General features: G+C 43.3%; 1 protein-coding gene across 5 annotated transcripts in view; it reads left to right on the forward strand.

Annotated features, from left to right (window-relative positions):
• The window catches only part of NFATC1 (nuclear factor of activated T cells 1), a 110,224-nt gene that overhangs the window by 57,377 nt on the left and 38,155 nt on the right, over nt 1–14,692 (forward strand). For all 5 annotated transcript variants that reach the window (XM_014254562.2, XM_014254561.2, XM_014254563.2 and 2 more), the window contains exons 7-8: nt 6,576–6,631; nt 7,879–8,011. In XM_014254562.2, the coding sequence (XP_014110037.2) occupies nt 6,576–6,631; nt 7,879–8,011 (189 nt within the window). The remainder of the gene's footprint in view (nt 1–6,575; nt 6,632–7,878; nt 8,012–14,692) is intronic.

The raw sequence follows: 14,692 nt of genomic DNA on the forward strand, positions 1-14,692 counted from the left end.
TCAAGCTGCAGTTTTACTTGGAAGTTGTGTGTCTTAGTCCTGGAATTACTTAAAGTTATTAAATAAAACCCTCAGACCAGCGATAATTTGAATAGGGGGAGGTGCCAGAGAGCACAAATTGCACAACCAGCTTCCATTCTGCTGAAAATAGTATCTGGCAGGTCTTTCCAATGGTTTTGGCTCAAAATTAACCTCGATCCGTCAGTTGTCAGCACTGTGCCTCCTTTTAATTACCTGGACTAAAATTACAGTTCATTTGCAAACATTGGAACTCAGAATAATTACGTCTGTTAGACATACTGTGGTAAAAGGCAGCTAAAAAGGCCTCACCATTCAGGCAAAGTGAGCCTCAGCTTTTGGCTTGCCCAGCTGAGCAACCAGAGGGGAAGTGCGTGCCTGGCACCGATTCCAAAGTACCATAAGATCCATTTTGTGCTGGATTTTTGCACCTCTTCGCTGCGTGACATTCTTATTGTTAATTCAAGGTAAAGAAGAGAGAAAAAGTAACTCAAGAATATCATATTGATGGCAAACAGACCTAAGTCTACATGGCACTCAGCTCAATACTGCAAAAATGTATAGCTGAAGGAGTGGACAAAATACATATGCTGCAAAAATGCTTATGAGAAGACACCAGCAAATACAGCACCTTTGATGTGGAAATAAAAATAGGTCAGTTATGCCTGAGCCCTGCCGCGCATGGACGGAGGCATGCCAGAAGGCATGCCAGGGATGGGGAGGAAAGCTGGGGGAAGTCTCTGTAGCGGCACAGTAGGCTGTGAGGAGGGCAGAACAACATCTGGGGGACTTCCTGGCATGGGAGACGGAAATAAAGTAAGTGAAAATCAGACCAGCTGTGCCATCTCATAGCAAAAGTAGTGTAAGAGCAAAGAGTAGAGAGGAGGGTGGCTGGAGAGGCAATTGAGGAGAACGTGCTGGGCAGTAGGCAGGCCATGGCACCAGCAGGAGCTGCACCAGGAGGTAGAGCTGCTCTGAAGGTGGCTCTGGGACTAGGAGGCATCACATTCCTCACAGGTCCCTAAGAGGCTGAGAATCCAGGAGAGCAAAGTGCCACTGAGGCGATTATAAGAAAGGTCCTGACCACTTAAAATTCAGATACTTACTCTCTGCTAGCACACACCATGTCTCTGAATGTTTCATTGGTCTCTTGCCCCATCTTCCCTGTACATCCCCCATGTCAGACTGCTTGGCTGGTGTTGGTCCCTCCTTAGTGCCTGACCCTTGTAAATGTCTTTAAGATGTACACCAGCGTATCAGGACAGGCATAGAATCCCTCGCATTTGGTGAGATCCCCTTCCCTTGCTGGTGTCCAGCTGGGGGAACACTGTTCGCAGCAAGACAGCTGTAGGACCAGCTGAGAAAATTGTCCTGACTGCTTGTGGCAGCCCCAAATCCAAAAGCTGCTGCCCCTGCAGAATCTGGCACTAGTACACCCGTGCCAACCCATAAGTGCCAGCTGGTGAGATGATGCCAGTGGGTTGTGCCCAGGACTGCCATGGGGAGTGCTGTCCTCCAAGCAACAAAGCTTCCTCCTTGCCTCTTTCATTGCCAGTCCATCTTGCCCTTCCCCTTGAAGCTGGTGGCATGTCTGCAGAGAACTGGATAACTCAGAAGTCCGAATGATGAGACTTTGCCGTAGTCTTCATCCTCTTCTTTGCACAGAAACTCATCCATTCCTTCTGAACCTCTTCACAGATCTGTCCTCTCACTGTCATGAGGGCACTCGCCAGGGAAGAAGGGTAGCAGTGCAAGTTGAAAGCTTTCAAATTGTAAATTCCTTGGGGGTTTAGGTATGCATTGTTAAGGCCAAATAGCAGGGTAGACAGCCTTTGCAGAGCACCTCAGAGTGATGCTGCATTGCATCTGTGCCCTGCCTGTTGTGAACATGTTAAAGTAATCTGGTCTGTAACACAGGAATTATTGTTCATGGTAATCTCACAACACATTAATCAAGTAGAGGGTTCCTTTGGGAGGGTAGGGCTTGTTTCACCATTTTACTTGGAATATATGAATGTAAATACAGATTTACAGTGCAGCCAGCGCAGTCAAACTGTGTTGAAGTGCAGACTGGAAGAATATAAAATGCACCCTGTGTATAGGCAGTGAAATCCTAGATAACGTCTATTCTTTTCATATCTCAAGTGAACACAGGTCCACTAAAGAATATAGACTGTTATAACCTCCTGTAGTAAAGTGGAATCACTTAAATATATCTGCATGTTCTCATTACACCCATTTCATAGAGGCAAGATTTCAGTGGTTGCCAGATGTTATACTCTCCTGAGTTTCCAAGCTTGGGGGTTTTTTTGCATTTGTATATTCTTCCCCCTTTCTGCAGTCCATCATTTTGGAAAGTTATGCTGGTGGTTTGATTGTTTTGAACTTGCAAACCCCTGACACTATTCTTGCAGTTCCCTGAGATACAAAAGTAAATGCAGCCCTGGAAACCCCAGGGGATCTCTTTGGATGGGCAATGATGAGAGGAAGATGGTACAAAAATGTCTTTGGAAAGTCTTTACAGCTCTTTGTGTTGCTCTTCCATGAGGAAAATTTGTATGTCATGGTCTGCGAGGCTCTATGGGTGAATAACTGAAGCTGCTAGATTTACCCAACTACTTTTTAGCCCTACTTCTGTGTTAAAACAGACCTTTACAGTGCCTTTTTATGTGGAAATCTTGTAGCTGGGTGTGGTGGGGAAGCCGCTTGGTGACTCATACTGCAGGGAATTCCCTGATGAATTAGAGTATTTTTACTTCTGGACTTGTGCACAGTTTCCTTCAACGCCAGAGCGAGCGGCCGATAAGAGCAGGCTACAAAGGCCTATTCACTGTTCAGCTACCCCATGTTAAAACAGGGTGTTTATGCTTTGCAGAGCTGAAAATCTACCCCCCATAACACGTAGGTTCACAGCATTTTCATCATTAGCTATCCCAGGTGCTCCAAGTTTCACGGCGATGAAGAAAACAAGACAGAAGGGGACAGTGGTGAAGCACACACGGAGCACGGATGGCTATAAATAACAGGGATGGGTCTGTAAATGTCAGGCTTCCTGACAAACCTGGTGTCTTCAGCTGGCAGTAGGGCTGATGGCCACCTGTCAGCACAGCCTCCAGCCTGTGTGGAATGGGCAGGAGCGGCTTCTCCTTCCCCCAGCGTTGCCGCTGCCTCTGCGGAGGAGGAGGGATTTGAGGGTCATTCATGCAGCCCGTTTGTGGTTCCCCCTTGAAACCTTGGCTCTGTTGGGTTAATGGCTGCTGCTGCTGGCAGTGAGGGAGCAGGGACTCTGCAGGGCTTCTGCCCTGCCCTTCTGTGCATGGATGTTTTGGGTTTATTCCCATTTGGTAAAAACACCCTCACAAAACATAAGACACCAGTATAATACCTTGACCCAACTTTTTAGCTATATAAAGAACTGTCTTTCTCTTCAAAATATTGCACTATAAATCTTAAAAACACCAAAACAAAGCCAGGCATTTGGTTTGGAGAAGACACTTCTTATTACTTCGTAAAAGTAAATAGTGAAATGAAAGGGAATGAAATAAGACCTTTGGAAGAGCCGTTTTCTCCCTTTTCCTTCGTGCCTCCTCCTCTCCTTCCTCTCTTGACTCCATCTCCCCCGCTCCCTGTGTAACAACTGCCCATTTGGGTACGGTAATTCCAGAGAGCAAACTTTAACGGGAATGCTTGAAATGTGTCTGCTTCAGCTTTGTGTTATGTCTGTAATTTGAATTATTTGCATTTTGGAAAGGTATAAATTGCTCTGGTGTACTTGGGTTGGCTGGCGGCCAGGAGGGAGTTGCCTCGGGCCCAGACCAGGCGTGTTGCTGCAGATGTGGCAGGCGTACAATGGAAACTTTTGTGGGCGAGCAGCCCTCACTTCTCCAGCACACGCTGACAGGAGGCGGCATTCCGCCTGCTCACCAGGCTCCCCGGCGGATGGGCACTGGGGCAAAACCATTTTCTCTGGTATAGGCAGACTATCTTGAGGCTTAGGGCTCCCACAAACCTTTCCAAGGCCATTATTCCTTTTTTTTTCCTTTCTCTTTTTTTTTTTTTTTTTAAATTTCAGCTGAACTGTTTAAACCTGCAAAACATGTTTACTGTAAAAGGTTGACGTAGTGGTCTAAGGTTTCCCTCCTGGAGCTGGTCCCAGTCCGTGGGCGTTGAGATTTCCCTCTTGGTTCACCAGACGTAATATGAGGAATTGTCTTTCTTTCTTTCTTTTTTTGTTTTTTTTTTTTTGTCTCTTGCTTCATAACAACTTTTGCTCCCTGTGTTTTTGTAAATGAAATGTCATTAGCTGTTAATGATTTGTCTATTCCCTACTTCTTCCCTGTCTTCCCTTTCCCCTCTGTTGCTGATGGTCTGGACAGTCCCAGGGGAATTTCTTGGAGCAAAACCTGTATTGTTCTTACTAGCTTCCAAAGACAAGCCATGACTCTGGATTGTTATTTTCCTAATAGTTTAGATTACAGCATCTAAAATATTTGTGAACAAACTCCTTTTGTCATCATAAAAATTTCAAAAATGCATAGAGGCAGTGCTGCAAGAAGTAATTGAAAGATTAGCTGGAAATGGAGTTATTTTGAATTTTCCTGAAGTATCGGCAGGAAATAAAAAACAGAAACCTGAATCAGATCATTCGTCTTGCAAAGCACAAATTAAACATAGCAAAAAACCTGAACTTCTGGTAATCCATTTACAAAGGCAAATTGAACACATGTTAACTACTAGTCTGGACGTCTGTAGGTTTTAAAAAAAAAAAACAGCCCAGCAAACCCCTTCCAAAGCAGAAGTTCCTACATTTCGCAGAATGTGTGATCATGTCGGCGTTGTGTTGCTTTTACAACTGATTGAATTAATTTGGGGCAGGGAGGGAGTGCTGCAGAGGCTGGAGATAAAGGAGGCTGCTCCCAGACTGGGGATGTGTCCTGTCTTGCCAAATTTTGGTCAGGGTTTTCTACTGACAGCCCAGGGGAAGCATCTGTTGGATAAATTGTTAAGTGATCGCTAGTCCTCCCAAGAAGCCTACTTCAATTCTGGCACTCTCCAAAAGCACTGTTTAGGAGTCTCAAGCACAGTCCGGCTGCTCCTTCTCTCTCTGCAGCTGAAAGTGGCAGTACCAATAAGAGGGATTCCTTTTCCAGCATCACAAGTTAAAATATAGGAAGAAACTGAGGGAAGATCTGCTAACTGTTTTCCTGTGGAAAGACCTGCCAAATCCACTGTGGTATTTGTGCTGCAGCCTTCATGTTGTGCTTCTTTCCATACATTAAAAAGAAGGGGGTTTTGGACATTAAAACCATCGCCAGGGATAGTCCCTCAGCAGCATTCCTTTCACAGTAGGACAGCTGTACACAAAAATATTATTTACAGACATTTGTAATAAATCAGGCAGTTCTAAATGCGTCACCTCCATCCTGGCCATGAAAGCAAAGAGAAAAGAAAAAGTGCATTCACTCTTTCACTTTTCACAGGGCAGTTTTTCTAGGGCAGGCCCACTTCCATGTGATGAAGTTCAGAATAACTAATATTTGCATTTGCATGTCCCAGTGCTGCAATAAATGTACAAAAGAGATGACATAAAGTCTCAGTTTCCCCATCATTTCAGTAACATCTGACTGTGGTGGGACTCGTGAAGCTTCATGTGTCTCCACTGCCCAGCTTATCCAGCAGTCTGCTTATGGCCTTTCATTTGTGTTTTTCTAGGCCTGCAGAGTGGAAACCTTACATTCTGTATTATTTTTCTCGTTTCTTTCCTATTGAGGTATGAAGATACAAGGAAATAAAAGCCCACCTTGTTTTCCAGTGATTTCTATATCAATAATGTGCCAGAAAAATGACCAAAGTCAGTTTCTTCCAAAAGGCATGTTCCTAGAAAAAGTTGTAGTTGTGGCTTAAATCTATATTTGCTTGAAAACAGAAATTCAGTAAATTTGGAGGACTTAACACACCACTAAAAGCACCTCCAGAAGTGGTACCACCTTAGCTGAACAAAACCAACTTCAAAATGAAGTCTAAAGCTATGTTTCCCAGCCTATGACATTGCCTTTTGACCCAAGTAGCAGAATTTTGACAAGCCAGACTAGGAGTATACTAAAATCAAATCCTGCATGGCTGAGTAGCTTTCTTCATACTACCTTTCTTTTTGCATTGTTTAATATTAATATTGAATATGACTTACAGCCTAGATAGTGTTCAAAAGGCATCATAGATAGCAGTATTGTTGTCTACAAGCTCAGCGAATTGAGGTGTAGAACAGTTGCATATTTTGTCCAGGCTACTGGCACAGCAAACTCCCAGTGGCTCTCCCCCTATCACAGTATCGTGCACTCTGGATTGTGTTTCTTCCCTTCAGAAAAGCTGAAGGGGCTTCTGTCACAGGTTACCCAGATGGTCTCTTAGTTGGGCAACACTGGGCAATGTGTTGTGAGAGCTCCTTTTCACATATGCAGTGCCCCTTCAAAGAGATGGTTTTTGCAAAAGTTGTTCCTTTCTTGGCTTGGGAAGGGAAAAAAGGACAGAACTAGGTATCTTTTTCTTTTGTCTTTTAGATGGTCACCATGTGTGGGAAATGGAAGCCAAAACCGACAAAGAAATGTGCAAGCCAGTAAGTCTGCCTTAAATATTTTAACATCAAGATGAAAAATATATATTGCCTTCTCCAGCACTGTTACTAAAGAGGGATTTCCAAGGCTTTGGCACTGAAACAGAACAAGTACTTAGGCCTCCCCTCCTGGAAATCTTTCTTTAACGCGAGCATGGGGTAAAAAGCCTTCGCTGGAAGCTATCCCGAAAGTAGAAGAGACCATTTGGAAAATATTTTTTCATTGTCCAGGATGGGCCAGTTCCATCTGCTCATCTTTTGTCTTGCTGGGTCAGTTCTTTCCACTGCTCCCAGAGCAATTTCTGATCATTTTCCTTGGCTTTCCTCTATCTTCAGCAGAAGAAACATGAGTCCCCTCACAGGAGATCAGCTCCACATTGGAGAAGCGTGGCTCCTTCAGCCATGACTCTGAAGTGGGAAGTATGTCCACTATTCCACGTCTGCAGGAATATGCAATACTTGCAAACCTGCAGGCAAACAATTTAAAGATCTCATCTGAATTCAGGACAAATGCTAGGGAAAGCATTCCCTGTTATTCTTTCAAAAAGCGCCAAGGGAGGTTTTGATGGTCGTAGCAGATTCACTGTGCATATGTGTAAGCTGATGCCCTAGAAGCTAAGTCATTCCTTAGCTCCATGCTGGAGCATTTGGTTTCTGACAGTGGAAGATCATCTACACATTCTCCAGCCCTTTTTCATGTTGCACTAGATGTGCTTGCAACAGTGAACCTCCCATCCACAGAAGCTAGCATGCTTAAAACTTCCTGAGTTGTTATATGAAAATATATTTCACTGTGGAAAATGGAAATATTTGAGTAATGCTATCCTAATGGCTTTCAAAGGAAATATTGCTAGGTTCAGATATGTCAGGGATGGCCTGCCAACCAAGCCGTTGTGCTTTCTCCTGCTGAGCTTGAGACCGCAATTTGATTGCGATCCCAGATTCTTGACAGAGGCAGGCGGGATAGAGCCTTGTCCATGTGAAGTATCATATTTGCTGTCCAAAGGGAAGAAGTGAAGGCTAGTGGTTTTGTAAAGATCTGAGCCATGCTAAAATAACTTCCTTTTCAAGGATTTCTAGAATCCTTGGCATGGACACTGGGGTTGGTGGGAAGCCATCCTTGCCCACAAAGCCCACCAGCTTCCCTTCAGAGAGTGTTTCTCTTCCTTCTTGGGGTTAAATTTTCAATGCTATTGTACAGCTAGACTGCCTTAGTTGTGCCCTGACTTTCTGATTTGTTGCTTTTGCAGAATTCATTGGTGGTTGAGATACCACCTTTCCGCAATCAGAGAATTACCAGCCCTGTTCAGGTCAACTTCTATGTCTGCAACGGGAAAAGAAAGAGGAGCCAGTACCAGCTTTTCACCTATCTTCCTGCTAATGGTAACAAAACAAATTCCTTACCTCTGCTAGTAAAAGTGAGAGATAATGATGATATATGGTTCTATTAATTCTTCAGTAATTTGAATATTTTGGAAGTATATCTGATGCTATGAGAGTGAGAATAAATCCAGGAGAACTGCCTTTGTCTCTGCTGCTCACACAAGAGACCGTCTCTGCAGGTTATTTCCATTTGCATTGGTGGCAGAGACCTGTTGAAACAAGGACTTCTGCTTTTGGGAGCTGAAGAGCCGCAGCATAAACTCAGATGTTTGTGAAGGCACTGAGCTCTCTGCTAAGCTGCTGTCAACTCTTGGTCTGACTTTCTAACCCCAGAGGTAAATCGCATTCAAATAACATTTCTGAATTCACACGACAATATTTTAAGCGTGCTGGGCTTTGAGCTGGAGGTGGTGTATGGATTCTTCCTTGCAGTCATCTTGCACCTTGCTGCCTTGCACAGTGTGAAAATTGAGATGGACAATGTGGGGAGAGATTGGAGTGCTCTGTGTAAAATGCTTCATGGATGGGAAATGTTCAGATTTTTTTTTTTTTTTTTTAGCTTATATTGGTAGCTGTGAAGTGACAATAAAGTTACTCATTATAGCTGAATTCCAAGCAGGCTTGTATGAAGATTTTAACAGCTAGTAAATTTAGAATTTATTTTTGATTATTATTTGAAATGGCCCTTATACTGAAAACACTCTTTGGGGGAAAAGTAGGAACAGAAGGAGGATGGTTGCTTTGTTGTTGTTTGGGAAGGAAGAGGAATTAGAAAAATTATTAAGATACGCTTTTTTGTATACTTTCCTAGCAAAAATAAGTCTTCTGTGGGAAATGCTAACAAAGCAATATTCAAGTCATATGACTTGAAGAGACATGCTAACTTTTTGTAGGTGAAAACCCATAAAGTACATTTGGAATTTCACCCAGTTAGCATGTGTGCACTTTTATCGGGACATAAATTAAAAATAAGATTACAGGAAACCTGACATGGCAACGGAGTGCTTATTGCATATGCTTCACAGAATCAGCCTACTTATGCAAACTTCATTCCCAGTGGGGATGTCTGTGTATATTTAAAGACTGTTTATCTCTTAAATTGGAAAGAAAGAGCTGTTATTCTCTTTCACAACACTTTTCAGCAACAAAAATCAGTTGTGGAGGCAATCAGGTATTGCCTTGTCACCCAAGTTGCCTTCATAATTGTTTCAGATTCAGGCCTCTTAAGTGCTGTTTATTAATCAGCATCTTCCCTCCAGCCTTTACATAGGCCCTTTTTTACCTCTGTATTCTAAACCCTGGGAATAGTGTGCACTTCTGCATAGTTGGTTTATGCTGTCACTATTCTGTGTTTAGAATATTTGATGTTTCATTTGATGTGAAGAGATAGGAATACATACCTAGTGACAGCAGACCTAGTGACAACAGGGAACCAGCCTCAGCTTTATTCTGCAACAACATCTTTAATTATGGTAATTGTTGAAAACATTACGAGTTTTATGTACAATACATTACATTAGGATTTGCTGTACCAATTTAAATTCAAGTGAAATCTTTTCATTTCAGTGTAAGGAAACCTGAAAGAAAAAAATGTAACACCAGGGTGGGGTAAAGGAAAGCAGGAATTCCTAGTAAATATTCTTTCCATTCCTGTGTGGTTCTTTATTCACATTCTCTTAACACATACATATATGTGCATATAGGTAATTGAAAAACATGTTGTGTTCTTTGTAGCCTCTCCTATAACAGTGGTAAAAGTGAATGTGGTTCTGCAATCATCAGAATTAATAGTATAGTATGTTTTTATTATGCTTGTGCTGTAATGCCTGTGTTACAGCTGTAAGGTTTTGCCCTTCTGTGGCTGGTATTTTTTTACATCATGCCTTTCAGAGATAGATACAACCACCTCAACTATATATTTTGAAACCATGTACAGTAATTGAATCAGTCACTATGCTGCTGTATTTCTAGGAGTCATTTTAGGCTTAATTTGATTTCAATCAAAACATTCTTTTACTCTTTCAAGGCATTGTAGAAAACCGAAGTTTAGGTCATGCAGAAAAAATTACCTGAGTCAAGAACTACTGGGTGATCAGAAAAAATGTAGATGAGATAAGCATGACTTTGGCCCAGGTAACGCTTTGTCTGTTGTTCAAACAAATCCCACAAACAGAGAGCTTGTAGAGTTTTGACAAGCAAATGTCAGAGTGATCATGAAGTGTAAGATGTGGTTTTACACAAATGAGACAGTATCCTGTGATCTGCTGCTTCTTCTTCTTCTTCTTCTGTGCTTTAGGACTAATCAAATGCTACATTTCAGTGCCTACTGTAGTTTTGCAGGTAGTTCTGTGTGAGGCAGCTTTTAAAAGCTTCATGATGCACATCAGACATATATTTTACAGCTCAACTGGACTGTGCCAAAGCAAAATACCAGATGTGGACTAAAGCATAAATATGGTGTGAGCCCCCTGGCTGTGCTGCTGGGGTGGGTGTGGGCACATGCAGACCAGTGGGAGAGCCATGGGCTCACTGTGCAGCTCCCACCCCCACTGCGGGACAGTAGGAGGCTCTTCCTGTAGCTCCTATTTCTCCTCATTCCCTAGGGGAAAAGAGCCAGTGGATCCAGGGACACGTGACCTCACTCATCCCATCTCCCATGGATGGTCCCATGGCATCTCCATGGAGCACAGCTCTGTGACATGCAGCCAGCACAAGCTGCCATCTCCAGTAGTGTTATTTCGCCGCCACAGGGCTTCTCCCGTGCTGTGGAGATGTGGCAGGATTGTACCTTCCCTCTGTTAGCTCAAGTGTATGGCAGAGCAGGGACTTACTTGGTGAAGATGAGTTTCTGCTTCAGAAATAAAAAGAAACTGCTGTAAAAATGTAAAAATGAAACCTTCCTGTTCTGTAAATGAAAAGTTTAAATAACAAAGCAAAACAGAAAGTAGATGCTTCGCAAAAGGAGCCAAGGTCTTGAAAACAGGCTTGCTTAAGTCTTTGGCTTGGGATAGACTGTAAACCTAAGTACTCATAATCCACTTTTCATTGAAATTTTGATTTACTGTTCTGCTAAATTTGAGCAACTTCTGAATCCTGTATTAGCCTATATTGTACAGAAATGACTGTAATGTCATTTTTTTTTAGTATTACTTCAATGATATGCATCACTGAGCAATTGCATATCAGTTTTGTCCTGGAGCCTGCAGGCTGTAGTCTCTTGAGACTCCTCCACAGACATGCCTGGCACAGAAATATAAGTAGTTTCCTTACCATTCTGGCACAGGTGAATTCCTGCAGCTCATATGGTAAGTACTGACACATTTTGCATTGCCACATCCCACGAGAATTTGAGAAGGAGGGCCCTGGACCAGGCACTACAGTCAGGAGTCTGGGCAGAGCACAATGAGCAGACCTTTGGATGTTCAGCTTTTAAAGTGCCTCCACTGCTGTGGCTCTGCACAGGGGGGCTCTGCAGGTCTGTTTTGTGCAGCAGAACATTTTGGAAAACGACGTTTCAGGGTTAAACTAACGCAGAGAAGTTAAACTAACCCTGAAGAAGTTAAACTAACCCTGAAGAAGAACACAGGAGTGTGTGCTGTGGTTCCAAATCCTGTGTTTTCATCTAAGAAAGTTGAAGGACTTCTCCTGCTCTGAAGACTTTAAACAATGAATGATAAGGATTAGATGTATGTCTGTTTAGATTTCTTTTAAGTAGGTACAAAAAAATAGAGGAAATGTGTTCAAGAATGTATTTTTTCAGATAGGAGTGAGTGCTCTCTGTGTATTCTGTTATTCAACAAGTATTGATATCAAGAATGTTGAACACAGGAAAGTTTTTCTATGAATTTTATTTAGACAAGAAGTGATATTTGCCGAACCAAAGACAGGCTAGTTTGTCTAGGAAATACTTAATAAAAAGGAAAAAGGAAAGTTTATGTGTTTCTTCTACTGGAATGAAAAATACGCTTTTGCAGAGTTGATAAAGTATTTCCAGTTTCTGTTTCTGTCAGGCTTCTTAATTGTCAAAGCATTATTAAACGATCATTTCATTGCTTCTAGTATTTATTAAAATGGTGTTGATATTCTGGGTAACTGTTACTCTGAGATGCGTTTTGCTACCCACAGGGCCAGATTTCCAACTGCACAGCCATCACAGTGATAATTTTTCTGCAATTCCTTTGCCTCCTTGCAGTTATCTGCACAAGTCTCTGAGATGTTGAGCTCCTCTGAAAACCTGGCCACAGTGACTTGGTGCGGATGGAAGTCCTTTGAATCTGTGGGTGTGGAGTCGTGCTGAGAACCTGCCTGTGGTGATTAGATGTGCCTCAATATTGGGGTTTACAGCCCAGTGGCAAAGATGTGAAGGTCCTGGCACTGTAGAATAGAATCATAGAATATCTCAAGTGGGAAGGGACCCATGAGGATCATTAAGCCCAACTCCCCACTCCTTGCAGGACCACCCCTTGATGCACATCTGAAAAAGCTGAGTGCTGCCCATGGCACATTGTTGTCAGCATTCTCCTGACTTACTGCCTCTGCTCTAAAATTATCACCATACAGATGGGTGCAACAACACTTTCCTCATGGCTTCATTGAGCAGCCATGCCTCTGTTTCACCTCAGTCCTTCCACCCACACCTCTCTCTAAGTTAAAAGATGACATCAGCCCCCTTAGCAGAAATGAGGATGCAAAGTGTTGCCACTCTAATGTGACACAGCATGTGGCTTGTGCTGATTGTCTCCTGACACCTCTCACCTCTCAGTATTTGTTGAATTTTCCTAATTGAGGTTGGCAAAATTATTAGCCTAGTCCTTTATGCAAAACAATGGTGATTTGGGGGCTGCTGGGGGAGCAGGGCCAAATGCAGGGACCATAACCGGTGGCTGGTGCAATACGACCTCAGCAGTGCCTCAACAAGGGGAGGGGATGGAGCATGGCTGAGTCAGGCCTGGAGCCTCGGACCTGCTAGAGGTGTTTTCATCCCCAGGAGCATCTGGACTGCTGAAAAGGCAGGACAGGGCAACAGAAGGGATGGCGTGGAAGGTTGGACCCAGGAGACTTATTTTTTGGTGAAAATAGGAATCACAGTTACTCATTTTTACACTATACACTGACACAGTTTATTTCATTTTGGCTGATGTTTACTTTTGTCATTTATCAGAGTAACTAAGAGCAGGTGAGGTTTTGTCAGAGCCCCATTCTCATTTATGACCATCACAAAGTTCCTCATCACTGGGTGTATCAGCCCCTCCACTCCCATCCAGGAGCCGTGGGAGGTCTGTGCAGGAGCAGAGGAGGCACGTGTTGCACTCACCTCAGGTGCTGGGTACCCACTGGAGCCGCCCACGCTTCGTGCATTGCCCACACTTCATCCAGGTGGCTTCCATTTTCAGCAGTCAGAGCCCAGCCAGCTGCATCTGACCTGCAGACGGAGTCTGGCTTGATCTGTACGGAGAGGCTTATGGAGAACGCTGCCTCTCCGTGGTGCTCCATCTTCACCTGGAAAGCCAGGAAAAAGCATCACCTGTGTGATGGCCCTGAGAAAGGCAGGAGTGGACAAGCACTATGTCGAAACGCCTGGCTGTGTCTTAACATCAGCAGTGATCACCCCTAATAGTTAACTTCCAGTGCATAAAATTGTCTTCTGTCAGTACCTCAATTTTCAAATACTCCCCTTCAGATCTAAAAAAACTCATCCTGTAGTTTTGGTCATTGAACTCCTCTGCATGAGCATTTTGAGGATTCCTTGCCTTGCTTCCCAGTGATTTTATATGCAAGCACAGATAAAGTCAGCACTGGTGGTGTAACGTTGTGTAGCATCATCAAAAAAGACTTCAGCCCAGTGGATTTTAACATCTAAGAGAGGTGACATAGAAAGCCTTGGGCAGTGCCCAAGTGCCAAGCCTGTGCCAAGGCAGGGGGTTATGCACAGTTAAATATCCAGTTGAAGGCAGTAGTGGAGCCAGGTGCTCCACCACACTGTGGAAGCAGCAGTAGAACAGCCCAAGTGGGCATATCACAAGACTTGGTTTTCCTGTTGAACACTGGGGGTTTTTAAAAAGTGTTATGGTGGAAAATTGTGCCTTTTAAGAATTTTTATCTCCTTCTTTTGAAAGAAAGCTAATGCATAATCTCCTGTACTAGCACAACCCAAAATGCCCTCCACCTACCTTCTACTTCTCCCCACCTGGTTTAGCAGGGCATGCAACAAGCTACCATATATAATCTTCTGTCTCATAAATATGTGTAGAATAACCTAATAGTTTAACAGCTGTGGAAAAGCATTTAGCAGATGAGTTAGCTGCAAAGCACTTCCAAATCAGATAATGTCACTGTCCGAGATTATGTGGTGAGGTGTATGCACAAGGTTTCCACCTCCCCAGAGCTATTCTTGTATAAAATTGTACATATTCATCTGAACCTGTAAAAACCTATACAAAAACCCAAAAAGGGCAGGCAGGCAGACATGTTTGAGAGTTAGCCCTCATGATGAGCAGCACCAGTAGTAGTGTACTAGCAAGAGAGGGTGAGTTCAGATAGTTGTGCAGATAAAAGTTGCACTCACACATGTGCTCCCTGCGGTGTCTTGATAGCAGGAGGCTTCCTTTGTGTCTGAGTCACCACGTGCTGGATTTAGTAACTAAAAGCAAAGGCTTGATAGGAGCTTGACCTTTAAAAATG

This window comes from Pseudopodoces humilis, chromosome 1, assembly GCF_049639895.1.
Source record: "Pseudopodoces humilis isolate 2021_Gansu_Grassland_sample_001 chromosome 1, ASM4963989v1, whole genome shotgun sequence".
In the NCBI taxonomy this organism is placed as follows: domain Eukaryota; kingdom Metazoa; phylum Chordata; class Aves; order Passeriformes; family Paridae; genus Pseudopodoces; species Pseudopodoces humilis.